The following is a 25665-nucleotide window of genomic DNA, read 5'->3' as shown; positions in this document are numbered from 1 at the left end:
TTTACTTTTTTCTAAAATACAATATTTTTTTTTCTCTAACTAATAACCAAACCTTATCTCTTCAATTTATACAAAATCGTGAAAAAATTTTCTCCCCTGACATTTTCTAGATCCAGATGTTGAACTCAGACATGAGAGATTAAAGAGATTGAACCCTAACCTTCTCCATCTGAAATTGTCATTAATACTCTTTTTCACTTTTGTCTTTTCTCGATCTTTTTATCTCAATCTCGGAATCTCAATCTCTATTTCTCAATCTCAGAATCTCGATCTCTATTCCTCGATCTCAATCTCTCCTATGAACAAAATTTAGTCCCGTAAACGATGGAGGTTGCGATGAAGGCCGTGGTGTAGGAAGCAATGGATACCGCAATGGAGGCGGTGGTGGTTATGGAGGTGATGGTGGAAGGCGTGAGTGTGGATACAATGGTGGTGGTTGGTGGAGGTGGCTACTCAAGTGGAGGAGATGGTGGTAGATACAGTGGTAGTGGATACGGTGGAGGAAGCGATGGATACCGCAGTGGAAGCGGTGGTGGTTATGGAGGCTGTGCTGTAAGACGTGAGGGTAGTTACAGTGGTGGTGTAAGTGGCTCCACGCGTCTCCCGTCCACGCACCTCATGTCCACGCGTCTCCCATCCACGCATCTCTCATCCACACATCTTCCGTCCACGCATATTTTTTGTCCACAAAGTTCTTGGCTTTAACGAGATAGCTTTATCTAAATTTTAAAGTTCTTGGCTTGATTGAATTAAATCCACATAAATCCTCAAATTTGAAGACTATTGATGTTGAATTGCTTTTTATTAGTGTTTTCTCTTCTGGTTGTTGATGTAATCTTGCGCTGATCTATTAAATTGAACTTTTTTATCAGCAAGATTAAGGTCAGAAACCCGTCCACAATTTGTATATCCACAATTTGTTGATTCAAACAATATTATTCATTCTATATAATCAATATCAACCCGTCCATGATTTGTATATCCACAATTCATTGGTTCAAACGATACCATTCATTCTATATAATCAATATCAACCTGTCCACAATTTGTATATCCACAATTTATTGGTTCAAACGATATCATTCGTTCTATATAATCAATATCATTTATACAAGATGTAGATGTGTATAAGAGATATGTTCGTTAAAATTGTTCGTCCACAACTTGTTTTGTCCACAAACATTTATGTACATATGTCCACAAATTTTCAAGTATCCATGTCCACAAACATTTTTTCCTTCTCATTAAGGGTAAATTTGTCAAAAAAACGCCTAGGCCCCACCATAAAGTGTGTCAAATGTGGAAAGTGTCTCTCAATGTAAAAGAAAGACAAAAAGTGTCTTTGGGTGTAATCAACTCTTTAGGGATCGGGTAAAAACAATAAACATTGTGTTTGTGATTGTGATTGTGATTGGAGTGGGGTCTTTGTCTTTTAATTTAATACAACAAAAGTAGTCTCTCTTTCTACCACGTGGTTGAGAGAAGCCTGTGAGGAGTCTATTGCTTTGGTTATAACGTCGTCACAAGGTTCACTAATCTGAGGGATGACATGAAGTCATCGATGATTGTTTATATGCTACTATATGTTTAGATGTGTAGAACCCATGTGCTAAGATGAACGTGACATCTTTAAAAGGTTGAATCATTGAATGTGGTCTGTTAATGATCATGTTCTTGGGTTGGATGCGCCAATTTCTTTACTAATAAATTTGGGCTAGTGTGAAAATGTGTGTTACTGTTTTAGTAGCTAACATAAGCCGGATGTTGAATCGAATATACTGTTTTAGTTTATGCCCTCTGGCCTACTCTGATGTGATTGGTGGTGGACCTTTGGAACCTTCGCGATTTTGGGCCACAGGACAATCACTTAATGGGCTGGGTCTGACCATTCTGTTGGGATGCACAATGAAATGACATAGTGCTAGTGTGCTACCTCGAATCATTCTCTAATCTTTTTTTTTTTTTTTTGTGTCAAGTAAATCGTTAGGGCCTAATGGTGGTGCTGCATCATTGTCCTGTGGCCCATAATCAACAGGATGGTGAATCGATTCATGCATATTAAGAAAACCTGTTGATTTTTCTTTTTATCATTAGGGCCTATGATGCAGCACCATTGGTGGTTACGATTCATGCATATTAAAAAAATCTCTTAGATATATTTTGTTGATTTTCTTCACTGAACCCTCATGTCATAAATGAATCGCATTGATCACAGACTTGAGTAGCATGAATACTGGACCACGGTGACATACTGACATTCTATAAAGAAAATAACACACGACCTAACCGGAACGAGTTAGTCTGGTAGTAAACGGTTTGCGACTGCAAGTACAGCTCCGGGTTCGACTCGCACTGGCCACCAGAAAATTTACATGCGAACTTGCTTTGGCGTCCGAGACCAAAGACCGTTGCCTGGCCATGACCCACCTTCGGGTGTGCGTCCGTGCCGTTAAAGGGTTCGGTCTCTAGTCTGGACCACCACGGTGGAGGCAGGACACTCGGTTATAAAAAAAAAAAATAACACGTGACCAACAAGGAGTTTAAGGGAATTCAACATGAAGTATGGGTCCCTTTAAAACATATAGAAAAATAAACCTTATTCTCTACCTACTTACCTTTATGCTTTTCTTTGTTAGAGCCTCCACAATGGGCGGTACCGAACAAGAAGAATATAACTACTATAGTTTTCCACATTTTCTGTTCATTACTAATGTTCGTTTTAACGTTTTCCATTAACTTGTCGATTTTATAACATTTGTGATCTATTGTTAATATGTTATGGTTGGAAACTTCTTAAAGAAAATATCAATGGGAATCTCTTGTTATGTCTCTCAAAGAAAGAGCCAGAGAGTTTCCATAGTAAATTTCTGACATATGGATCTTTCAGAGCCTATAAATGTATCGTTTGCAACTATTGCTTATAAATCATAAGTTTATTTCACCGACTACCAACTAAGCATAATTTATGTTGGATTGGATTTTACATGTAGAGCATATATTTTATCAGTTGACCTACTGATGTAGACATGAAACTTATCTCAAAACTCTCTTGTTGAAGACCACAACAATTAGAATCAAGCAATATCCACAATCAAAACGGATCAGATAAGATAGTAATCCTAACATAATCAACAAGAATGGTTTCCATTCATTATGTTTTCACCTGAAATAGCAAATAAGATGGCAAATTCATCTTGAATTCAACTCTTTCTGATTCTTTGACCAGTCATATAGTCCTCGTTATAATATGGACACCACATAATATTTGGCATGACACTCCCATGTCATCTCAGAGACATTTTGACCATTCATTTGTCTTAGTGTGAAGATGCATCCCCAAGATTAGGCACATCTTCATGAAGCTAGAAATAAGCAAATTACATCATTTCTAAGACCTGCTTTACTTTGCCCATAGTTGAACTCCATGTGGGAAATATCATTAACTAAGGTACTTAACATGACCATAAAAAAAAATATAATAACTAAGACCTTCAAAGTGTACAAGTGTCCATATTCCAGCATCCGGAAAAGGCTGATCTTAGAAATGATGTAATTTTAATAAAAATATTCACCTTGACTTTTGAAATTTAAAGAGGTAATTAAAAATAGGTCTTATGAATTTAAAATTGTAAAATATATGTATAAAACTTAGCTTGAAATTTATTTGAAGATAATGAGTCTTGGTCATGTCCATGTCAAGAAACTGAACTTAAAAATATTTTTTGTAACAATTTATTTCATTAAAATCGATATAAAACATATTATCTCATAAAAAAAAACCTAAAAATGAAATATAAATCATTATATTGTTTGCATAATTGTCAGAGCTGACGATTTCTTACCCAATTTCACTGATGTAATTTCATATTTTGTCTCTCTTTAATCTTTACGTTTCTAACTTTTTCTCATTGACATTGGAATAATTATTTAACATAATAAAAAGTTGCCGTATGTCAACCATGTTAATTTATAAAACAATTACCATGTCATTTTCTATCAAAAATGAAATAAAAAAATAAATTTCAAATAAAAGATATAATTCTTAATAACAAAGATTTTATTACCCTCAAAAGTATTAAGTCAGTAATTAGCTAAGGTCTTGGTCAAAAAAAAAAAAATAGCTAACCTTTTGTATCAATGGTCAGTCAAGACTGACGGCGTTACTATTAACTCACGCAAATCCTCTCAACTCCGTTAGTAAACAACGTCTTCCGTCATAAATTGCGAGTCTTTAAAGTCTCTCTCTCCGACTCTGTGTAGCTTCCTCTCAAAATAATTTGGGGATCATAGAGAAGCGCCTCTGTTCCTCCTCCGCCGATACGCACTCTTCTCGTCGGATTTGTTCATCGTGGTTAGCTTCCTCGTTCCTTTCTCCTTCTCTATTCGTCGATTAATGATCCAATTGGTTTGCATCTGAATTCAAATTAGCTCTTGATTTTGCAATTAGACGAAAAGGAATATCTGGGAAAAATATCAGATTTGTGGATAAGATTGTTGATGATCTTGTTCCAGATCCTTAATTCGATTGCTTTTTTATGCTTCTAGGGTTTTGAAAAGGGATTGTTGCTCTTCATGTGTGCTAGTTTCTCTTAGACCATTTGCTTTTGGAGCTTTGTAGTGAAAAAATAAAAACTTTGTGGTGGGGATCTTGAGATCTTGCGAGATGAAGATATCTTTGAGCTGCAGCTATGGGTTTGTTGATTGATTGCTACTGCGTTTGGTAGAAAGGAGATCGCTTTTAATATAACACAGCAAGAACAACATGGGTGAGACTCTCATCACAACTCTGTCTATGGAGAATTATCACCCGTCGACACTACTCTCCATGGACTCAGATGCTTTTACTCATGAAGAATCTGAGAGGGAGACTAACCGGTCGCTTTTGCTTACGGGTCCTCCTGATATCAACCTCCCGCTCTCATCTGAGGCGAGCCCGTCTCTGTTTCTGTGGAACGAACACTGTGATATCTTGGATGTTGGCCTCGGGCCTCAGATTTATGAGCCTGAGGCTGTTGTTCATGTCCCCAAGGTTGCTAAGAAGCATAACAAGCGTGTAGATAGTGCTTGGGGTGCTTGGCTTTTCTTTAGCTTTTACTTCAAGCCTGTTTTGGATGATAAGTCTAAGAACAAGTTGATGAGGGATAGTAATGGGTTGTCTGGGTATGATAAATCTGATTTGCAGCTTGACTCCTTCATGGTTCAGCATGATATGGAGAATATGTACATGTGGGTGTTCAAGGAGAAGCCTGAGAATGCGCTGGGGAAGATGCAGCTAAGGAGTTACATGAACGGCCACTCGCGCGAGGGTGAGCGTCCTTTTCCTTTTAGTGTCGACAAAGGTTTCGTACGCTCTCATAGGATGCAGAGGAAACATTACCGTGGTCTTTCTAACCCACAGTGTCTCCATGGGATCGAAGTTGTTCAGTCGCCAAACTTCTCTGTGCTTAACGAGGATGAGAAGAAGAAGTGGACGGAACTCACAGGTCGAGATGTGAACTTTGCTATTCCCCTTGAGGCAATTGATTACGGTTCGTGGAGGAATCTCCCAACCACGGAACTGGAGGCTGAGCGACCTATTACTCAGGCTAAGGCTAACGGTCACACCCACCTTAAAAAGCTGAACGGTACCTTTATGACTCTGTCAACACATTCACCAAACCATGGAGCTGACTCAGTGGAAGCACAAATCGCTTGCAACAACAAACGCAAAAGGGATTGTCTCGCTCTAGGAAACTGCGATGACTCAAGCTCAAGTGAGAAGTCTTTGGACATGAAAATCAACACAACAGAGCTGCTGCCATGGTCAAATGAATTCACTGGGGTGATGAAGGATGTGTATGGGCCAGTCACAGCTGCGAAAACCATATACGAAGATGACAAAGGGTATTTAATAATCGTCAGCCTGCCACTAGTTGATCCGGAAAGGGTGAAAGTGACATGGAGGAACACACCAACTCACGGAATAGTGAAGATATCATGTACAAGTACAGCTTGTGAGCCATTCATCAAGAGACATGACAGGACATTTAAGCTAACAGATCCGACACCAGAGCACTGCCCACCAGGAGAGTTCGTCAGGGAAGTCTCCCTGCCAAACAGGATTCCAGACGACGCCAAGCTTGAAGCTTACAGGGATGAGACAGGAACAACGCTAGAGGTTTTAGTACCTAAACACCGAATAGGACCAGAGGAGCATGAGGTTCGCGTCTGTCTCCGTCCCTTTATGCTAGAGTGAGAATGTGTCGTGTAACTTGTTAAAGGATATTATTGATTCATGTAATCATTGGATTATTCATATTTAATCATATTTCCCATTGCTTACTTAAATGGAACAGAGTTAACGTCGACAATAATATAAATCTTAAAGCAGAGAGACATAAGAGCATAAAACAGTTTCAAAATACATAGAAAAAGCTTAACTAAGCGACAAAAGCAAACAACAGAAACATTAAAGAATACAACAGAACGAGAGAGGTAAGAAACTTAATCAACTTCTTCAATCTTCGTTCAATCTTTGGACTATTCATATTTAATCGTACTTCCCGTTGCATTGCTTAAATGTAATGATAAAAAGCAACACAAAGACTTAAAGCAACTTAAATCAACCAGGTTTTAAAGTACATAGCGAAAGCTTAACAAAACATGCAGACGACTGAAACTTTAAAGCAAATTCAAAATAACAATATTAGAAACTTAATCAACTTCTTCAATCTTGGGTCCAGCACCACCGCTACCACCGGTAGGAACATCATCATCCATGCCACCAGCTCCACCCATATCACCACCAGCGCCTTGGTACATTCTCGCAATGATTGGGTTGCAGAGAGACTCGAGCTCCTTCATCTTATCCTCAAACTCATCCGCTTCCGCCAGCTGATTACCCTCCAACCATTCAATAGCCTGGTCGATCGCATCCTCGATCTTCTTCTTGTCAGCTGCATCCAGCTTAGACGCAATCTTCTCGTCCTTGATCGTGTTCCTCATGTTGTATGCATAGTTCTCCAAAGCATTCTTCGCGTCCACCTTCTTCTTGTGTTCCTCATCCTCTGCTTTATACTTCTCTGCCTCCTGTACCATCTTCTCAATCTCTTCTTTAGACAGCCTTCCCTTGTCGTTAGTGATCGTGATCTTGTTCTTCTGACCGGTCGTCTTGTCTTCAGCCGACACGTTCAGGATTCCGTTGGCGTCTATGTCAAAACAGACAGTGATCTGAGGAACACCTCGTGGTGCAGGCGGGATGCCACTCAGCTCAAACTTCCCCAAAAGGTTGTTATCCTTCGTCCTCGCTCTCTCTCCTTCGTAGACCTGAATCAACACACCAGGCTGGTTATCCGAATAAGTCGAGAAGATCTGCTCCTTCTTCGTCGGAATAGTCGTGTTCCTCGGAATCAAAACAGTCATCACACCACCAGCAGTCTCCAACCCCAAGGACAAAGGAGTAACATCAAGAAGCAACAAGTCCTGAACCTTCTCATTCCCCTCCCCACTCAAAATCGCAGCCTGAACAGCCGCTCCATAAGCAACAGCCTCGTCCGGGTTAATACTCTTACAAAGCTCCTTTCCGTTAAAAAAATCTTGCAAGAGCTGCTGCACCTTAGGAATCCTAGTGGACCCCCCAACGAGCACAACGTCATGAACATTGCTCTTATCCATCTTAGCATCCCTCAAACACTTCTCCACGGGCTCCATACACTTCCTGAACAAATCCATGTTCAGCTCCTCAAACCTCGCGCGGGTAATAGTCGTGTAGAAATCAATCCCCTCGTAGAGAGAATCAATCTCAATCGTCGTTTGAGCAGTCGAAGAGAGAGTCCTCTTGGCTCTCTCGCACGCCGTTCTCAACCTCCTCAACGCTCTCGGATTCCCAGTGATATCCTTCTTATGCTTCCTCTTAAACTCCTGAACGAAGTGATTCACCATCCTGTTATCAAAATCCTCCCCACCGAGATGAGTATCACCAGCCGTCGCCTTCACTTCAAAGATCCCTTCCTCAATCGTGAGCAACGACACATCGAAAGTCCCACCTCCCAAGTCAAATATCAACACGTTCTTCTCGCCAACACTCGACGCCTTCTTGTCAAGACCGTAGGCGATGGCTGCAGCGGTCGGCTCGTTGATGATACGCATCACGTTGAGCCCCGAGATGACTCCGGCGTCCTTTGTGGCTTGACGCTGAGAGTCGTTGAAATAGGCGGGGACTGTAACGACGGCGTTTTTGACAGACGTGCCGAGGAAGGCTTCTGCGATCTCACGCATCTTTGTGAGGACCATTGAGGAGATCTCCTCAGCGGAGAACTGTTTCTCCTCTCCCTTGTAGTTGACGACGATCATGGGCTTCTCTGCTGGGCCGGAGATGACCTTGAAAGGCCAGTGCCTCATGTCCGCTTGAACGGAGGGGTCGCTGAACCTTCTTCCGATAAGACGCTTAGCATCTGCATAGACGTTAGAGTAACCGTCAAACAACACGATTCATTCCATCACTCTACTTTCACACAATGTTTTAAAAATCGCTAACCGCGTCTAAACCGATTTAAACCGATAACCGTCAAACAACACGATCCATCCATCACTCTATTTCAACAGAATGTTCTAAATATTGCTAATCTCGCCTAAACCGATTTAAACCGAATTATATAACACTGATAACCGTCCATCACTCTATTTTAACAGAATATTCTAAAAATTCCTAACCGATTTAAACCGAATTTTATAAAACCGTCAAACTACACGATCCATCACTCTAATTTAACACAATCTTCTTAAATTGCTAACCGCGCCTAAACCGATTTACACCGAATTTTATAAAACCGTCAAACTACACGATCCATCACTCTAATTTAACACAATGTTCATAAATTGCTAACCGCGCCTAAACCGATTTAAACCGAATTTTATAAAACCGTCAAACTACACGATCCATCACTCTATTTTAACACAATGTTCTAAATATTGCTAACCGCGACTAAACCGATTTAAACCGAATTTTTAGAACACTGAATTTGCAAGTTGAATATCCGGTTCAGATCTGAGCTATACAGTCTCTACACAAACAACACATATGCACGAGAGGTAGATAGAGTTCGTGAGTGAGGATGAGGAGGAGTAGAGAGAGCTTACCGAAGACGGTGTTGGTAGGGTTCATGGCGACTTGATTCTTGGCGGCGTCTCCGATGAGACGCTCGCTGTCGGTGAAGGCGACGTAGGAAGGAGTGGTGCGGTTGCCTTGATCGTTGGCGATGATTTCGACGCGGTCGTGCTGCCAAACGCCGACGCAGGAGTAGGTAGTGCCGAGATCGATTCCGATCGCTGGACCTTCGCCTTTACCCGCCATTAGATTATCAAATTCTTTGAATAGAGTTTTCTTTTTCGCAATTCAAAGTGTTTTACTTATGTTTTTGTGCATGAGAATGAGGAAGGGAGAGGTGCTTAAATATTGAATCAAAAAGAAGTTCGAGAATGTTCAGTTGATGAGATGTCAGCCGTTGGATCTTATTTTTCCGCCTTTTTCCTTTTTTTTGTTTGTATTGGTTTCTCGCTCCTTCCAGAGACCTCTTTTTTAAATATCAAAACTCAGCCGTTTTGAAAAGTCATATGGTCGTATGAGATTTTTTACCGTACATGGTAACGTAAAATAACTGAGGGTTAAAGAAACATTGGTCGTCAATATAATTTATAAAATTATAAATGTAGTACGTTTGAGTTTATGACGTATGAATCATGAAACATATTTCATTCGTTAGGAGATCGGATCTTATGACGACGTTAGAACAAAGATCTATGGTCGTTGAGTTACACTGCGTCTCTGGTTGTGACTTTGTGGGAACGTAATATGATTTAGTGTTTTGATTTTAGCTTAATAAGGTTTTATTCAATTGTTAATGACACCATCAGTAATAAATCACGTCTATTTAAGGTCGGTTGTGCAAAGAGTTAAACATGCTCTGATCAGTGAATGTCAGAGACAACCTAAAACCATTTATTGAGATGGGAGAGTTGGTGCTATGATCAGTGAAGTAATAACGTGGTGATTACTTCATCGGAGAGTTGGTGCTCAGGCTTGCAAGTAAATTTATCAAACATGACAATAAAATTTGAAAACCAAAACTTGAATAAAGATGTGAAATGGATTAGGAACATCTTGACAACATTTTCATTCTAAGCATAGACTGTTGTTATTCTCTTCTCAGTTTGAAACAGATATAAACTATAAAGCCTTACATAATCTAAAGATACATTCACTCAAGTGGCTTCGTATTTGGGATCAGCAGCTACGTAATGATAAGCAATTACCAATCCGAAGATGAAGATGCCAAGAGAATTGACTATAAACCCCAAGTCTTGATCATCAATCATCTGCAGCCAACACAAACAAAAACATTTGAGCGAAACAAGTCTTGTTCCACCAAACAAAACACAAAGTTCACAAAAGAGTCTATAAGGAGAAAATTAGCCTAACGTTTATTGCACAGAGAAAGAAAATGTGTTAAATGCATTTCAAATCATAACGGTAGACAACAGCATTCAGTTTAGCTCCATGAACATAAATCCCAGTGCTCATTGTTAAAAGAACAAACTGATTGATACTTCTACTAAAACCAAAATAGAAAAAAAGCAACCAAAAGAGATGATCCCAGTGGGAATCGAACCCACGACCTTTAGATTCGGAGTCTAACGCGATATCCACTCCGCTATGGGATCACATTGTATGAAAAGTTGAGATTCAAAACACCTAAAACTCCAAAACGTGACACAATCCGACAAGAGAAAATTGACAGTTTTCATCGACAGAGACAGATTCAAAGGACCACACAAACTTAGACTGAGAGTGAGCAGATCAAAAACAAACACACTAGTTGGAACCAGATCTCCGAAGAAAGAATGGGTAGATTTACCTTTTTATCAGACGGTGAATCGGTGGGAAAATGATCAGATCTCCAGGAACCAGACGCGATTGTTGTTGGATCTCAGAGTCTGAGGGTTTCTCTTCTTTTATTTACTTTGCTACGAAACAAGCCTGGCCCATTACGTAATTACTGCCCTTTTCACAAACGTAGTCGTTTTACTCAGAGCAGTGTATCTTACTAATGTTTCATTCCTTTTATTTTCAAATTGGTGCAGGCTTTTGGTACATATACACATCATAAAACATGGTTAGTAGTATCTCTTAACGAAACATGGTTAGAAGAAAAGGTGGTTAGTAGTATCTCTTAACGAAACATGGTTAGAAGAAAAGGAACTGGTTAGGTTCACACTTTCACATATCCATTTTAAAGGCAAAACATTCGACAACCAAAGGCCAACAAGCTTCACTATCTCTAGTTCTCTACACAATACAAACCCCTAATTGGTTTTGTTCCAGACTCTGTACAAAAGCTAAGCTCCATGAAAAATAAAATTTCTGGAACTGTAGCCTCTGTTCATGATTTTGCTAATTTTACACACATAAGAGCATAAGAGAAAAAAAATATATATTCAGTTTGTTAGGTCAAAAAAAAAATCACATGCGGCAGTTATCAGATGCTTAGTGTTTCTGTAAGTTCCTTAAAGTCGCGCCATTCCCGCGGAAAAAGGAGAAGGCGGATGACTCATATGATCACATTCCAGATTATCCCTTCAGCCAACACGCTTTACTATCAACCACTTTCTTCAGATCTCAGCCACAGTATCTGTCACACAAGAAGCCATATCTGAATCCACTTGCAGATTCCACCCCCTGCTACTTTCAGCGACGAGTCCAGTATCTATGAATTGATTTTTACTTTCACTAAACTCTCTCTTCTTCTTTTTGCTGCAGGGTGGTGCTAAAGTAACTCTCTGGGATTTTGTGAAACCGAGGAACCTACAGAGGCCATATGTAATAAACTGGAGACTTAAAGCTCGTTTGATAGCTGGAGTATACCACACATCTGCAGGTATGGATTCTCCAGCAGTTTCTCATTATTGCTCTGCACAACACAAGAATACTATTATTTGTGGCACACACAAAAAGAAAAAAAAAAAGCTCATTGATATTTGAGAGGCTCTATGACTTCGCACTCTAAATGATCAAAATAGCATTTACCTGCTGAGCCTTAAAGACAAGCTTCTGAAGCATGTTTTGGTAATTTTCTGGTTCCTCCGTCATCATCCTCTGAAATAACCCAAACTTTAACCAGTGAGCAAAAGATGAACAATTTTTTTTTTTGAAAACTTGGTTTTTCTTTAGTTGTATGAATGTCTTTTAAAATCAAAATTGTGAGTTTGAGAAATTTTCTTGCCTTTAGTAGAAAGGCTGAAGAGTAATAAGCCACCCTTGAGTCAGTATCATCCAGGAGTTCCCTGCATAGATAAATATAAGTTCGTAAATGCCATGAAACATGTTGAACATATAAATCAACTGGGTTTTGAAGTATGGAAGAGTCGATGAATCACCTAAAGAACTCCTCTCCACCAACTTCTTGAAAAGCAACTGTATCCGCTGTGCATTTACCGATCAGAAGTAATAGCAGGGTGGCTCGAATATCAGAGGTTGCCCCTGGGATATTTCCTCTTCCTTTGCTTCCAACGGCGACACCGAGTGCAATGTTGTCAGTTGCTGCACCTGCTAGTTGAATCAAGGGCCAATAAAACAAAGCCGCTGGAACACGCGCAACCAGCTGCATAGGGACGGTGGCTTGCCCGCGAAGAAGCATTGCCGCCATTGACGCTGTCTCGCACGTTGAAACAGGGACATTGTTGTACCGAGGCCTGGTGTCAGCATCATCCATATTCTCTTTATAGCTGTTACGATGGGAAGTTTCGGATTTGCTATTTCTATCAGCAGAATTGGGGGCTGTTTCATCATCAGGAGACAGAACTTTCAAGCACAATTGCGAGAAAAGAATGTCACACATCTGCATGGAAACAACAGAGAGAAGACAAAGATAAATTAGAACTTGTAAAAATTCCAATAAGAACATATATTTCTGATAAATATCAGCAAGCTTTAGAGTGACCTTTAATAAGACATTTGACAAAGCAAAATAAAGGAGCAAACAAAAGGGTTCCACGAATGTGTACCTTTAAGATATTAATCCGGTCAGTTTCATTTATTTGTGCCATCAAAGACAAAGCGCTACTCATTATGTCTATAACAGCGTTTGCTTTCTCTAGTCGTGTGTCTTTCTGATCCTGACTAGCATTTCCACCAATTGATCGCTGTGTCTCATTCTCATCTAGTAAGAACTTGGAACGCATAAGAAGCCTCTCCAGAATGAACAGGAAACCCCATCTTATAACACTGTTCCTTGACTTCAAGAGTCCACACAGAAGCTGTATGGAAATAGGTATATCAGAAGTAATCAGAGAGTCCGAGGCACCACAGAGGGCAATCTTTTGCTGCAGATCTTTTATGTTCAGCCATATACTTCCACCACCCTCTTCACTAATTTCCGCAATCAGAAGATCCCCCAACCAGATATATCCATTTTGACGGTATGTGGCTCTTTCTGAATGAAGAAGAGAGTGTAAAGTAGCCCAAGCAAGATTCACTGGCATCCTAATATCATTTCTTAATTCTTGAATGCTGTCCATGAACTTGTGCGATTTGGTGAGCTGTTTGAGATGCCGAAACTCTATGTCCAAGTGAGTAAAAGAACGTATTATCGTGTCAAATTTTTCTGTTATATTTGCCAAAAGCTGCGAGCAAGGAAAAAGGAAGTTAGAAAAGAGCTCTGACTGGTAAACAATATAAACGAAGACAATCAGACCCTCAGAAAAAAGTTATGTTGCCAACCTACCTGGTTTAGACGTTCACTGTTGCTGAACCCGGACAATGCTGCGGCAATTGATCTTCGCAGGATTTCCCCTATGCCTTCAACACCAAGCTTAACAGAAATGTAGAAAGCTTCAGGTGCATCAGCAAGAGCAAGTCGAACAGCCAAAGGTTGAATCTCATCATCAGTGTACTCAGAAAGACCAGCGACTGAGCATGCCTCATTAATTTGATGCAAGACATAGTCAAATAAAACTGAGTAGAGATTTCTTCTTTCCTCTCTAGTTGTTGCCAAAGAGTACTGTATCAATAAGGTGAATCTCTCAATCTAACAGAAAATAATCGAGGCTCAAAGTATCTATTTAAATGGTTTCTGAGAAAGAACTGAGTATATATTCGTAGTACCTTATAGAAAATGAACTCCACGCCACCAATCAGATCGACCTGTTCTACAAGAAAATTTGAGGCTCTTGAAGTTGCTTTGGCAGAGCCATCTAGTTCTGGAGATCGATAAAACATGTTTGTCATGATACAAATAAGCTTGGAATGAACAACTTCTGACCAAGAATTCCTTTTGCTAGTTCCCAGAAGAGCTTTGATAACCTGATTCACGGAAAGTGACTGGCTCGTCAGAAAGCTCAACTTAGCATAGGAGCCAATGTAATGGTAGCATGCAGCCGGAAACACAAATCACATAAAAATATCAATAAAACAAATCTAAATGAGAGGAGGGTAATGAAACAAGGAATCATCCACACAGCAGAAGGCAAAGAAAATATTCAGCCTCACAGAACTAACATACCCTTATGTCAAGACCATTTAGCTGGTTTCTTCGTATTTTGCCTCTATCACAGACAAAATATAGCAAGCAGCTGAGAGCAGATGCCCAAACGGATTCTTCCTTTTCCTCAACCTACGAAAACAATTTTGAAGGTATAAAATCCAACACAATTCTAGATTTGACATCAAACAGAGAAGCAAGAAGAGAGTACGATACCTGAACAAGAAGAAGTAGAATTTCAAATAAGATTTTTAATATCCAAGACTCAAAGTTCTCAATAGCTGAAGAAGTGCTTGACATCTTAGGCAAGTCTTTCGTTCTCGTCCCTTGAAGCAGCATCTTGTTTTCATTATCGATAAATGTTTCTTGGGCGTATTCTTCCTCAATAGTTGTAGCATTATCATTTATCTTTGGCTCTAACAGTTGTGCATGAACTCCTAAATTAAGAATTAAATCAAATACTCGAATCCTACAAGCTGCATTTGTGGAGCATAGCATTTCCTGAAATAAATTTGTACGCATGGGTAGAACAGTTAGCAAGGAGTGTAAATATCACAATACTACTGTATCTGACTAGAAGTCCCACCTCGAGCATGGACAGAGTAAGAGGAGCAGCAATTCTAGCGTCCAAGACATACCTAAAAATAGAAGTTTTCAAAACTTAGTACCATAAGCTTGTCAACAATAATAAAAGGGAGGAAAGGATAACTAGAAATCTTAATGAGACGACGCAATTAGGTTGGCTGCAGTGTAACAAACCGTACATGTCAATTACAAGCTTTATCAGGACGCTCACAGCCACATCCATTGACGGCTTCCCAGTCTTGCTATTTAATTGGGGTGATACGGTCATTGGATTTGAAGGGGTGGATGATGCCTCGGAACAAACAGCAGCGATCACCTCACCTACCTCGGCAGGGTTTAGGCGCAGTGGTTGTTGTTCACTGCAAAATCGTGCAGGGAACGATAGTCATTTGTTATGATAGAGACGAAAGTTAAAATTTGCATCAGAAAGATGCTTCCATGCAGATAATCCCTTTTCATTCACAACAGCTAACAAAATACACTTATTTACGCAAACGGCTTGCTGCATCATGCACATACACAACAGTGGAGGAGGCACTCTTAAGTCTCAAACAACTCATAATTTACAGTGAACCTTAAGAGTTTATTCAACTCGCAGCTCTTTGTCAGTCGCTTACCGATTCAAACCTTAGTCTAATATTAGGCATTATCTTAGTCTCTTAGATGTTGAAAAGGGAAACCTTACTGACACAGCCTTAGTATTTAGTAAATGAAGGACCCAAAGATCATAAAGATATCCATTTTTTACCTGTAATGACGATACTGAAAAAGTGGTCTGGCACGTGGACGAAATGTGCTCACTGTGGAATCATCCCTGCAGATCATGCAAATCTTCAATCTAAGAACTCACACTAAATTTCAAAGCAGCGTGTTGTTACGCTTTAATATAATAATAATTTCCAAAACATCATCCTCATTAGGTCCAATCATGCAAAACTGTAATCCCTGAAAAGATATATATTTTAAATAGCACCATTTATTTGATTCTTTGGAAACTATCCGGAAATGCCGTTCTGTCAGTTGTACAACAATCTCAAACAATGCAGACGGGTCATGAGTTTTTTTAACATCAAATGGAGGATTTTTGTAATCAAAACCATGCTGGTTTCCAAAAGTACCATTTCAGAAAACCCCCTTAAATCAAAATTTAAAATCCATGTTTTTGCCTCAACTGCATTATCACAATTAACAACTGGCATCTGTTCTAGGGGAAATAATTTTAATCACTACTGAAATCTTGGAATCATGCGAAAGCTTGCAAGGTATAAGATGCAAGTATAATCCAAAGCCATCACTTTGCAATTACTTCAGAAAAAAACACAAGATAATACATACCAGATCTGCTGAGGGCCAGTTCTAGTGCGTTTGGAAGCTGTTATCGCTCTCAAATGGGAACGAGCTGAGGCTGAGTTTGTTATCATTGTGACTGATGCTGGCTGCAGCAGCTGTTCTAAGTAAGGCATCTCTGCGGTACCAAAATATTTCCAGTGTTGGCCCTTCATTTTAGCTTCCATATCTCCTACGAGCAGGCCCGCAGCACCAACTTCCAAGAGATTACAATTGTTCATGTCTTGGAGATTCACAGGGCGTTCGCTAACCATACAGAGAAAATTCATTCAGTGATAGCCAAGTACTATTACCATGCAACGAAGGAACTTTTTGTGATAGTAATTGAATTAGAGTTTTCTAGTAAGATACAAACGTGTTGCGTGTATAGTCAAGAAAAGAGGCAAAGGTGCGTTTGAACATTTGTAGAAAAAACCTTGTACGACGTACCTTTCAGAAGAAGCTGATGAAAACTGGAGCTCCCCAACCCAACGCCAGTTCAGTAAGTCTGATGATATGTACTCAGTGTCTTCCATAGCATTAAATTCTTCTATATTTGACAAGTTTGAAACAGACAGATTTGCAGCATCCTTTTTCTGAGGAGACTCTACGGCATTTGCAGGACTTAATTGAGAATTGAATGATTTGCTCAACAAAGAAGATAGAGATGGCAATAACTGTCTTGATGCAAGAGTAGCTCCGGCAAATGCCGCTGGTTGAAAGGATCGCCTTGGGATATGTAGTGCCACAAGAGAACGCACATAATGCAATGACTTCACCAAAGCTGCAGAAGCAAAACTGGACACAGGTAAAGGAGAAGCACCCGCTGGTGCTGATAAAACAGGCAATGATTTTTGCTTCAAGCTAGCATCGCATTCAGCAATCAGGTTCACGCAAAATTTATCAACCTGCAGCAGTGTCTCCTCCCCAGGCTTATACCTGTAGTGTAGAAACAACTAGGATCATTATAATGTAAAAATATAATCCATGGAAAACACTGGACGACCTGTTTGATACTGCAGACAACCCTCATAATATAGCCAAAAAACCACACTAAATCTCAAGGCCTGAACAGCCATTATGTCCCCTCCATATTCAAATGATCGACTAATAATTAACCAAACGTAACAATCCCCATAAAGGGAGCAGAAATAAAGGTGATAATAAGAAGGATGAGCTGAGGGGCTTTGATAAATGAAAGAGATGCTAGTTCAAAGAAGCAAATGAAAATAATCAAGTTATTCGACTAGACTATATTACCTTAAGAGATACCGTTTCAGTAATGCCACACACCTCGTCACCACAGCCGGACTGCAGAAAAGTGATTGAACATTAGCAAAAACGATTATTTAAAAAAACCATGATATTGAGAAACATTTAGATTCCTAAGGCTTAAATCTTATACCATAGTCTCATTATCATGAATGAACCAAATACACATGTAGCCGGGTCAAGAGTAAAATCACCTGCGATCTCTCTCTGCTATAGTATGCTCTAACAGCATGTTGTAGGCCAGGTCAGTCGTGCCAGTGGCTGATAAATAATCCTGTAACCAGCAAGTGATTGTGTAAGCCTCATACATACACTTCCCATAGACGCATAAAACTATTCCCAAGCAATTACAATGGTCCTACTAAGCCAACAACATAGATAACAACCAAACCACGCCTTATCCATCACATCTCGGATTCAAATCCAATGGCTTCAGAAACAACAATAGGACCTTCCTAGCTTCAAGAATCAACTGCAGCATCAATACTACTTAACGAAAAGCGACTCCTATCTTGTTACTATTCAATCGAAAACCAATAAGATCTATCAATGGAGTTTGCTATCACGTTAGCCTCTCATAACACATCTCAAACAGGATCTATCAGCTCCAAAGCCGCGAGAGAGAGAGAGAAGCCAATTCCATACCCTGAGATTCCTAAGAGCTTCGGACGGTGCTATCGAAGGGATCGCGCCGTGGTGAGACGTAGCCGGAGGGTGGGAGGACGAGAGGCAATCCGCCACGGCTCGGCGCAGCGGCTCGGGGGGCTTCTTGGAGGAAGAAGATCTAAGGCGGGAGGCGGAGCCGGCGACCCCGAGCTGGAGCAGCCGGGAGCTTCCGGGGCTGTGATTTTGACCGGGGGTGAACGAGGAAGACATTGAATCAAATCTCGCCGGAGAAGCGCCACTCTTAGCTGCGCGGAGTGAAGACTTTTTTTTTTTTTTTCTGTTATCGATTTGGGTTAATGTTTGCTGGCTACGTCGTGTCTTTCACATCACAGAGATGAGCTGTCAAGCGCTTTCGTTTTATTGATCCCAATTGTTTTACTGATATTTTTTTAGTTTATATCTTATTAATTTAAATGTTCAAAATTTAAATCAAAGGGAAAATCTCATAAAAAACCTTGAAAGTGTCACTTACTAGCACTTTAAACTTTGAAGTTTTTCACTAATACTTTTAACCTTCAAAGTGACATTTTTATCATAAAAAACCTCCAAAGAAGAAAAATGACCTGCTGAACAGGTTAAAAATAGTTTTTTTTTCAAAAAAAAAATATTTAATTAATAAATAAACAAAAAAAAATAAAATCAAAAAATTTAACAAAAAACTCATAAATTAAAAAAAGTGAGAAAAATAAATAAAGATTTAGAAAATTAAATAAAAATTAACTAAAAATTAAAAAATAAATAAGATCAAATTAAAATACAGGAAAAATAATAATAAATTTAAAAAAAAATTGAAAATTCAAAAAGTTTTTTTTTTTTATTTTCAAATATAATGTCGGAAATTATCATTGGAGATATGTGTTGATAAAAAAAAAGACTAAGATAACACCAAACCAAGTTTTTGTTCTCAAACTAGTATTCAAGGCTTAAAGTCACAAAAATAAGTTTCATTAAAGAGGTAAATATACACTTATACCCCTTGGGTTAATTAATCCAAACTTTAGGGTTTAGAGTTAAGGGGTGAGGTTTTGGAATTAGGGTTTAAAATTTTATAAAATAAAAAATAAATACTAAAAAATTAAAAATAAAAATTTAAAAAACAGTTTCAAAAAATTTCACTTTTTTTTTTAAATTTATGATTTTTTTATTTTTCTCCATTTTAATTTGATCTTATTTATTTTTTGAATTTTTTGTTATTTTTTATTTAATTTTTAAATATTTATTTATTTTTCTCATTTTTTAATTTGTGAGTTTTTTGTTAAATTTTTCGATTTTTATTAATTTTTTTGTTTATTTTATTAATTAAATAATTATTTTTTGAAAAAAAACTGTTTTTAACCTGTTCAACTAGTCATTTTTCTTGTTTGGAGGTTTTTTATGATAAAAATGTCACTTTGAAGGTTAAAAGTGCTAGCAAAATTAAAAACTTCAAGGTTTAAAGTGCTAGTAAGTGACACTTTCAAGGTTTTTTATGCGATTTTCCCTTTGAATTAATGATTCAATTAAAACTAATTAAAATATGATAAATACAAATTAATGAGAACATGACAAATAATCAAAATTACTTAAAATTATGAAAAATATGACAAATCAGCAAAATTACTTCATAAATATTATTCACTCTGTATACAAATATATAATGTTTTAGCTTTTTTTTTCTTTGTATACAAATGTATGATGTTATATCTTTAATTAATGCAATTTGCTTTAAAAATAAAATATAAATCAAAATGTAAATGTTTGAATTTTATTTATGCTTTAGGATCATATTACTCGGACTCCTTGGCATGTCATCCTTCTAGATGAAATCGTTGATGTTGTTGATGTTCAAAATGCTCCTAAATGTGTTATTTGGGATCTAGAAAACATGTCCATAAAGTCGAATTGAACCAAGTTAACATTTTCTTGCATCAACGCGTACCTTAGCGTCCACGACTACAATGAACATGTTTTACCAAAAATTTATATAATTCATGCAAGTGAAACTACGATAAAAACAACTAAGCCACATAATACCAATACTGAAAATAACACAGCTGACAATTAAATAATAAATTAATAAAATATCGATTTAAATAGAAAATTTATTCAAAAAGACCAAGATTCATATCATAAAAAGGACAGAGTTAGATAGCACAATATATTTTGTGATGACAAAATTAGTACATAAAGAAAAGATTGACCAAAATATCACTAAGTTACACTAAACCTTAATTTCTATTCAAATCCCACCCCGTGAATATTAAACTCTAAATCATAATCACTAAATCTAAATATAAAATAAAAATATATTTTTAACTTTTATTTAGCGATTTATACAAATGATTTGAACAAAAATCTGGAGCATATTAATTTTTTATATTATCAAATGATATATGTAGTTTACTTTTCTTATAAAAACTAACATCTACGGCTCCATGTTTCAGCTATTATCATGATCAGATTTTGACAATTATTAACAACTTGTAATTAAGATAAGCCATGAAAGGTTTATGTATCAATTAAAAGACAAACTATCATATATAACTATAATAACATACTACTTTCATTTACAAAAGATCGATTTTTAAATTTCATTTTTATAGATTTTCTTAATTTTAACAAAAAAAGTAAAACTTTTATATTTGGTTCTACGAAAAAAACAAAAAAACATAGAAGCAAAAACAATTAACATTATAATAAACCTTCAACCTGATAGCAAACATGACTATAGTAACTATACAATCTTAAAGCGCATGAATGAAAGACCTAGCCGAAACTGAGACATAACAAAATAAGAAAGAAGAATGATTCATCCAGCCGGCCAAACAAAGGACCATTCCTCTCAAGAAGCATCATAGAAGCTTTTTTTTTTTTCAATGGGCCCAAACAAAGCATAGAAGTGTAAACGGAAACACAATGGGCCCAGTAATTGGTCCCATAGCCCACGTGATTAGCTGACGCTGCAGATCCGTTCTTCGCGCTCTCGGTTTGCTTCTTCCCTTACTGGCCCGATAAAATAATATTTTATTATTTTTGACCCAAAACAAGAAAGCAAAAAAAAAAAAATACAAATCAGAGTTGTGTATGTAGTAGGGAACCCTAGATCTAACCCTAGCCGTCAGATTAGATCAATGGGGAGATGTCTTCTGGACCGTTGGAATCTTAGGAAGCAGCAATGGTGGAGGTAGAAGAGTCGCATTCGTGGGGGTGTCCAAAAGAGGCGTGAAGATTATTGTTTTTCTTTCCTTCATGTTGATGGCCAACAATTCGAATTTTCTTCTCTAGCTGTATAGTTTGTTATCTCGGTGGTGGTGGTGATGTGTGAATTAGTCGCGCGTACGGGTCGGCTCCAGCAACGGTACAAGGATGGCTCGCGTCTCGTAGCTGGGTACTGATCCATCCACCCTTGCTGTTTTATTACATATGTTTTTTGTCTTAAAGTTTCATGCTTTGGTTTCTAATGTGATTCTTTCTCATCCATGGGGCTATACTATGATCATGCATGATGGGTATATAAAAGTTGGGATTTTTCTTTGGTTTTTGATTTTTTTTTTGTTCCTACACGCAAGATTCTACCGCGTTGTGTTCTTGTCTGAATTTGAGAAGATTCATGCATTTTATTTAGGAAGGAGAGATGTGGAATTAGGATTTTTGTAGTGTTGACAAGCTTTTAGACTTTGTTTTGGTCTTGGTTACATGATTTTGTTGTGTTTGCAGGTGTATTCCTTTTAGGTATATAAACTCTGACGAAAATGATAGTAATGGATCTGGGAAAGTAGTTCAAGTGTTGATGATCAGCTCATCTAGTGGACCCGGACTTTTGTTTCCCAAGGTACCAGCAACTACAATTTCTTCTTGCTTTTGATTCATCTTGACATATGTGATTCATATATAGGGAGGATGGGAGAATGATGAAACAGTCAAAGAAGCTGCAGTAAGGGAAGCTGTGGAAGAAGCAGGAGTCCGTGGGATTCTTATGGTAAGCCCCCACCGTGTTTCCCCTTTGTTTGTTGGTTGCTGAATGTGTAAAAATGTGACTACTTGCAGGATTTTTTGGGAGACTATGAGTTCAAGAGCAAAACGCACCAAGATGAGTGTAGCCCAGAAGGTTTATGTAAAGCTGCAATGTACGCCTTGTATGTGAAGGAAGAGCTGGAGACTTGGCCGGAACAGAAGACGAGAACGAGGACATGGCTTACAATTGGAGAAGCTGTAGAGAATTGCAGGCACGCTTGGATGAAGGATGCCTTGGTTGATGGGTTCTGTAAATGGCATAAGGAGAAGATTGGCAAAGGAGATGAAGATTGATGTTTAAGTGTGCATAAAAACTCTGAGCTTGGTTTTGTTTTTACTCTTTTTTTTTTTTTAAGTCATGTGCATGGAGAATCTTGCGACTGCGAAACATACGAGTTTCAATTGTTTTCTCTTTCACAGTTGTCTTCATTATTTTCAATAATTCTGAAAAGAAAGACAGCTCATAACAATCGTGTTTAGCCTAATTCATAATTAAGATGTTTTAGTATGATTGAGATGTACTGTATTCTTTTTTTGTCAATCATTATTGAGATGTTTATCATTATGAATTCATGAATTTGTTATAATGCACATATTGATTTTTAAATTTTCATTAGAACTTCAGCTGGATGAAAAACCACAAGTTTTTTATGTTTCATCATTATCAATTAAGTGCTGTAATGCATCTAAGGGTTCTTGAACAAATGATATAACATATAAGATCTATAACATGTGCTACCATACACCGGGAAACAAATTGGACCATTGTAGCAAATTAGCAATTCGTAGCCAGCAGAACAGATTAGCTGTGGCACTTATAATTTGAAAGAGTAGTAAATAAACAGTTAAACCAATATGGAACGAGAGCAACAAGGAACTTGATAAACCTCCGGTTAAGCAAAACCGGAATCATATCGTTTACTTATTAACATGCCTTCATCAAAGGCCCACCGCACAAACACTCGTTTGCACTAAACGACGTCGCTTCAAGGTGATCAAAAGGAGAACCGGTTGGAATCGGCCCACAAAGCTTGTTGTTGCTGATATCAAGATGGCCCACAAACTTAGCTGACGAAAGCGAATCAGGGATCCGACCCGCTAGATTATTATGAGACAAATCAAGCGCCACGAAGTAGGTGGTGGATCCGAAAACGTCGGGTATGGATCCTTCCAACGCATTTCGGCTCAAATTCAAAACACCATAACCGGAATTGCTGAGAAGCGAACCGGGGATCGTACCGGTTAGCGAGTTGCAATCGAGATTCAAAAGAGAGAGTACCTTCATGTTACCCACCCATTCGGGTATCGGACCCTCGATATGGTTCCTAGATAGATCCAGATCCGCTAACCGGTCCATACCGGACATCGACTCTGGAAGTGAACCGGTTAGTTCGTTACGGCCCAGTAACGCCCTGCTCAGCATCTTCAACGATCCGAAATCCGCCGGGATCTCGCCGGAGATTCCGTTCTCCGTCAGCTCAAGATGCTTCAACTCGGAAAGTGACGTCAGCGACGACGGAATCTCGCCGGACATCCGATTCTCCGCGAGGTTTAGAACGCCGAGTTTGGTGAGTTTGCCGATATCGGTTGGAATCTCTCCGGTGATCCTATTCCCGGCGAGGTCGAGGATACGGAGAGAAGCTAAGGACGTTACGCAAGGAGGAATCTCGCCGGAGATTCCTTTCCAGTCAGCGAGGACGAAAGAAGTAAGAGCGCTTAAGCCGCAAACCGCCGGGTCAATCGAACCGGACATATAACCGGACCGGCCTGCTTTTTGGAAAATAGCGTCTTCTGATTCGCCCCGGAGAGAAATATCAGTGACCCGACCCGAGTCCGGATCGCAGCTGATACCGTACCATCCCTTGCAACAGTCTGTGTTTTCGGACCAAGTGTTGAAGATGCCGAGGTTTGGTTCGCTTAGTGACGACTTGAAGGCGTTGAGAGCTGTCTGATCGGTAGGGGAGCATGATCGGACGACGGTGATGACTGAGATGAAAGCGACGGCGAGTAATAATGAGCTGAGCGGCGATGCCAACAGCTTTGTCATTTTTGAAATAAATAATATGATGGTGAAGACTGAAGAGAGTAGTGGTGTTATGTCAATATTGGATTATATAGAAATGCTGAGCGAAGAAAGGAGAGAGGTTGCATGTGCATGGTATCATGGGCATGTGCGTGTTACTACTATTGTTCTATGTATATTAACTTTACAAATGTATATTTATTTTTTTATGCATAAAGAGGAGGATCATGTGTGTATGTCAGTTTTTACTTTAAATATTTGATCTATTCAGAGTATTCAACAATGATCCCGTAAAAGATAAGTTCTTGTTAATTTGTAATTCAATGATTTTCATAATATTTGTAAATTTAGTTGATATTACAGAAATACTAACATTTAATCGTAATTTAAGAATATAAAGCGAAAATAAATTGTGATTATTTGCATATACTAAATGGAGTATACAATGCCATGAGATCCATGCATGGATTATAGAGAATTAACTTTCTATTTCCCAAGATATTTTCCCATGTTACAGAGCAATCATGATGAATTGATGATCTCTCTATTGCAGAAACTCCAAAACTTCACATCAACAAAGCATTATATGACTAATTATGTTTGATAATGTACTAATTATTAGAGACAACATTTTAATAAAAATAAGTAATGAGGTTGGGCCACCATAAATACTTTTACATGTGACTCATGTGGTCCTACCAGAAGCATTTAAGCATCTCCTCCTGTGTCTAGAGGCTCTGATCTTCATTTATATCTCTTTCTAATATCTTAGGCCGATTCATCATCAACATCTGTTGCAGTTGATCTAGTTAGTCCTTACACTAACATTTTACGTGTAACCTTTTACTAATAACAATATTCACATATTTGATATAAAAAAAAAAACTATTTTCACATAAAACCTTGATGAGAAAATATTAATTTAGCTTCTCAAGCATTTATGACCTAAATCTCGTAGCTCACGTTATCTTGGTTATGACTTATGACGACATGATTCAACTCCCATCACATGCCAAGGGTGCAAGATCCATTTTCATGGAGCAGTCTTTATTACTAATGTCTAAATTTTGAAGCTGTTGGGAGAACTTCAAACCTGGAACAGTTTTCAATTATATTTCAGAGCTATTTAACTCGTGGCTGACAAGATTCATTTGAATTCTCAGACCTTGAAAAGCAATATATTTTGTCTTGCGCACAAAAGACGAATTTGCAATAGTTACCTGTCTCTAACGTATCATTAACATATTCGTTTATGTTACATTACACAAGACAACAAAAGAAAGCATA

At 38.4% G+C, this 25665-nt stretch overlaps 6 protein-coding genes, 2 long non-coding RNA genes and 1 other non-coding gene across 9 annotated transcripts; 3 read left to right on the top strand and 6 right to left on the bottom strand.

The window, feature by feature from the left end:
- Positions 1–1628: 1628 nt before the first annotated feature.
- LOC117134293 lies at positions 1629–3475 on the bottom strand. The gene is made up of 2 exons (XR_004458535.1): positions 2530–3475; positions 1629–2282 (listed from the first exon to the last, which is right to left on the bottom strand). It is a non-coding gene; the product is annotated as an uncharacterized LOC117134293 (long non-coding RNA).
- A 710-nt stretch (positions 3476–4185) lies between these two features.
- LOC103845449 lies at positions 4186–6327 on the top strand. The gene is made up of 2 exons (XM_009122314.3): positions 4186–4351; positions 4546–6327. Exon 2 carries the CDS (start codon positions 4763–4765, stop codon positions 6233–6235), a length of 1473 nt encoding a protein of 490 aa, XP_009120562.1. The 5' UTR covers positions 4186–4351; positions 4546–4762; the 3' UTR covers positions 6236–6327.
- A 165-nt stretch (positions 6328–6492) lies between these two features.
- On the bottom strand, positions 6493–9405 carry LOC103845440 (probable mediator of RNA polymerase II transcription subunit 37c). Its single transcript, XM_009122303.3, has 2 exons — positions 9118–9405; positions 6493–8432 (listed from the first exon to the last, which is right to left on the bottom strand). The coding sequence occupies exons 1-2, from the start codon at positions 9329–9331 to the stop codon at positions 6694–6696; spliced, it is 1953 nt and encodes a 650-aa protein (XP_009120551.1). The 5' UTR covers positions 9332–9405; the 3' UTR covers positions 6493–6693.
- Positions 9406–10085: 680 nt separating this feature from the next.
- LOC103845411 (dolichyl-diphosphooligosaccharide--protein glycosyltransferase subunit 4A) lies at positions 10086–10942 on the bottom strand. The gene is made up of 2 exons (XM_009122267.3): positions 10893–10942; positions 10086–10353 (listed from the first exon to the last, which is right to left on the bottom strand). The coding sequence occupies exon 2, from the start codon at positions 10351–10353 to the stop codon at positions 10240–10242; it is 114 nt and encodes a 37-aa protein (XP_009120515.2). The 5' UTR covers positions 10893–10942; the 3' UTR covers positions 10086–10239.
- Positions 10626–10698, bottom strand: TRNAR-CCG. Its single transcript has one exon. It is a non-coding gene; the product is annotated as a tRNA-Arg (tRNA).
- A 28-nt stretch (positions 10943–10970) lies between the features above and the next one.
- On the top strand, positions 10971–11484 carry LOC103845426. The gene is made up of 2 exons (XR_004458536.1): positions 10971–11190; positions 11234–11484. It is a non-coding gene; the product is annotated as an uncharacterized LOC103845426 (long non-coding RNA).
- Positions 11266–18790, bottom strand: LOC103845430. Its single transcript, XM_009122292.3, has 17 exons — positions 18342–18790; positions 17891–17970; positions 17685–17735; positions 16875–17363; positions 16434–16691; positions 15847–15912; positions 15278–15457; positions 15100–15151; positions 14730–15014; positions 14535–14645; positions 14138–14335; positions 13758–14033; positions 13039–13656; positions 12412–12872; positions 12258–12318; positions 12062–12130; positions 11266–11945 (listed from the first exon to the last, which is right to left on the bottom strand). The coding sequence occupies exons 1-17, from the start codon at positions 18570–18572 to the stop codon at positions 11871–11873; spliced, it is 3561 nt and encodes a 1186-aa protein (XP_009120540.2). The 5' UTR covers positions 18573–18790; the 3' UTR covers positions 11266–11870.
- A 2625-nt stretch (positions 18791–21415) lies between these two features.
- LOC103845402 (nudix hydrolase 16, mitochondrial) lies at positions 21416–22822 on the top strand. The gene is made up of 4 exons (XM_009122256.3): positions 21416–21729; positions 22059–22173; positions 22237–22320; positions 22389–22822. The coding sequence occupies exons 1-4, from the start codon at positions 21659–21661 to the stop codon at positions 22647–22649; spliced, it is 531 nt and encodes a 176-aa protein (XP_009120504.1). The 5' UTR covers positions 21416–21658; the 3' UTR covers positions 22650–22822.
- Positions 22823–23051: 229 nt separating this feature from the next.
- LOC103845393 (DNA damage-repair/toleration protein DRT100) lies at positions 23052–24436 on the bottom strand. Its single transcript, XM_009122244.3, has one exon. The coding sequence runs from the start codon at positions 24400–24402 to the stop codon at positions 23281–23283; it is 1122 nt and encodes a 373-aa protein (XP_009120492.1). The 5' UTR covers positions 24403–24436; the 3' UTR covers positions 23052–23280.
- Between the last annotated feature and the right edge of the window lie 1229 nt (positions 24437–25665).

Source organism: Brassica rapa, chromosome A01 (genome assembly GCF_000309985.2).
Source record: "Brassica rapa cultivar Chiifu-401-42 chromosome A01, CAAS_Brap_v3.01, whole genome shotgun sequence".
NCBI classification, from domain to species: Eukaryota; Viridiplantae; Streptophyta; class Magnoliopsida; order Brassicales; family Brassicaceae; genus Brassica; species Brassica rapa.
This window is presented reverse-complemented; position numbering and strand designations above follow the sequence as displayed.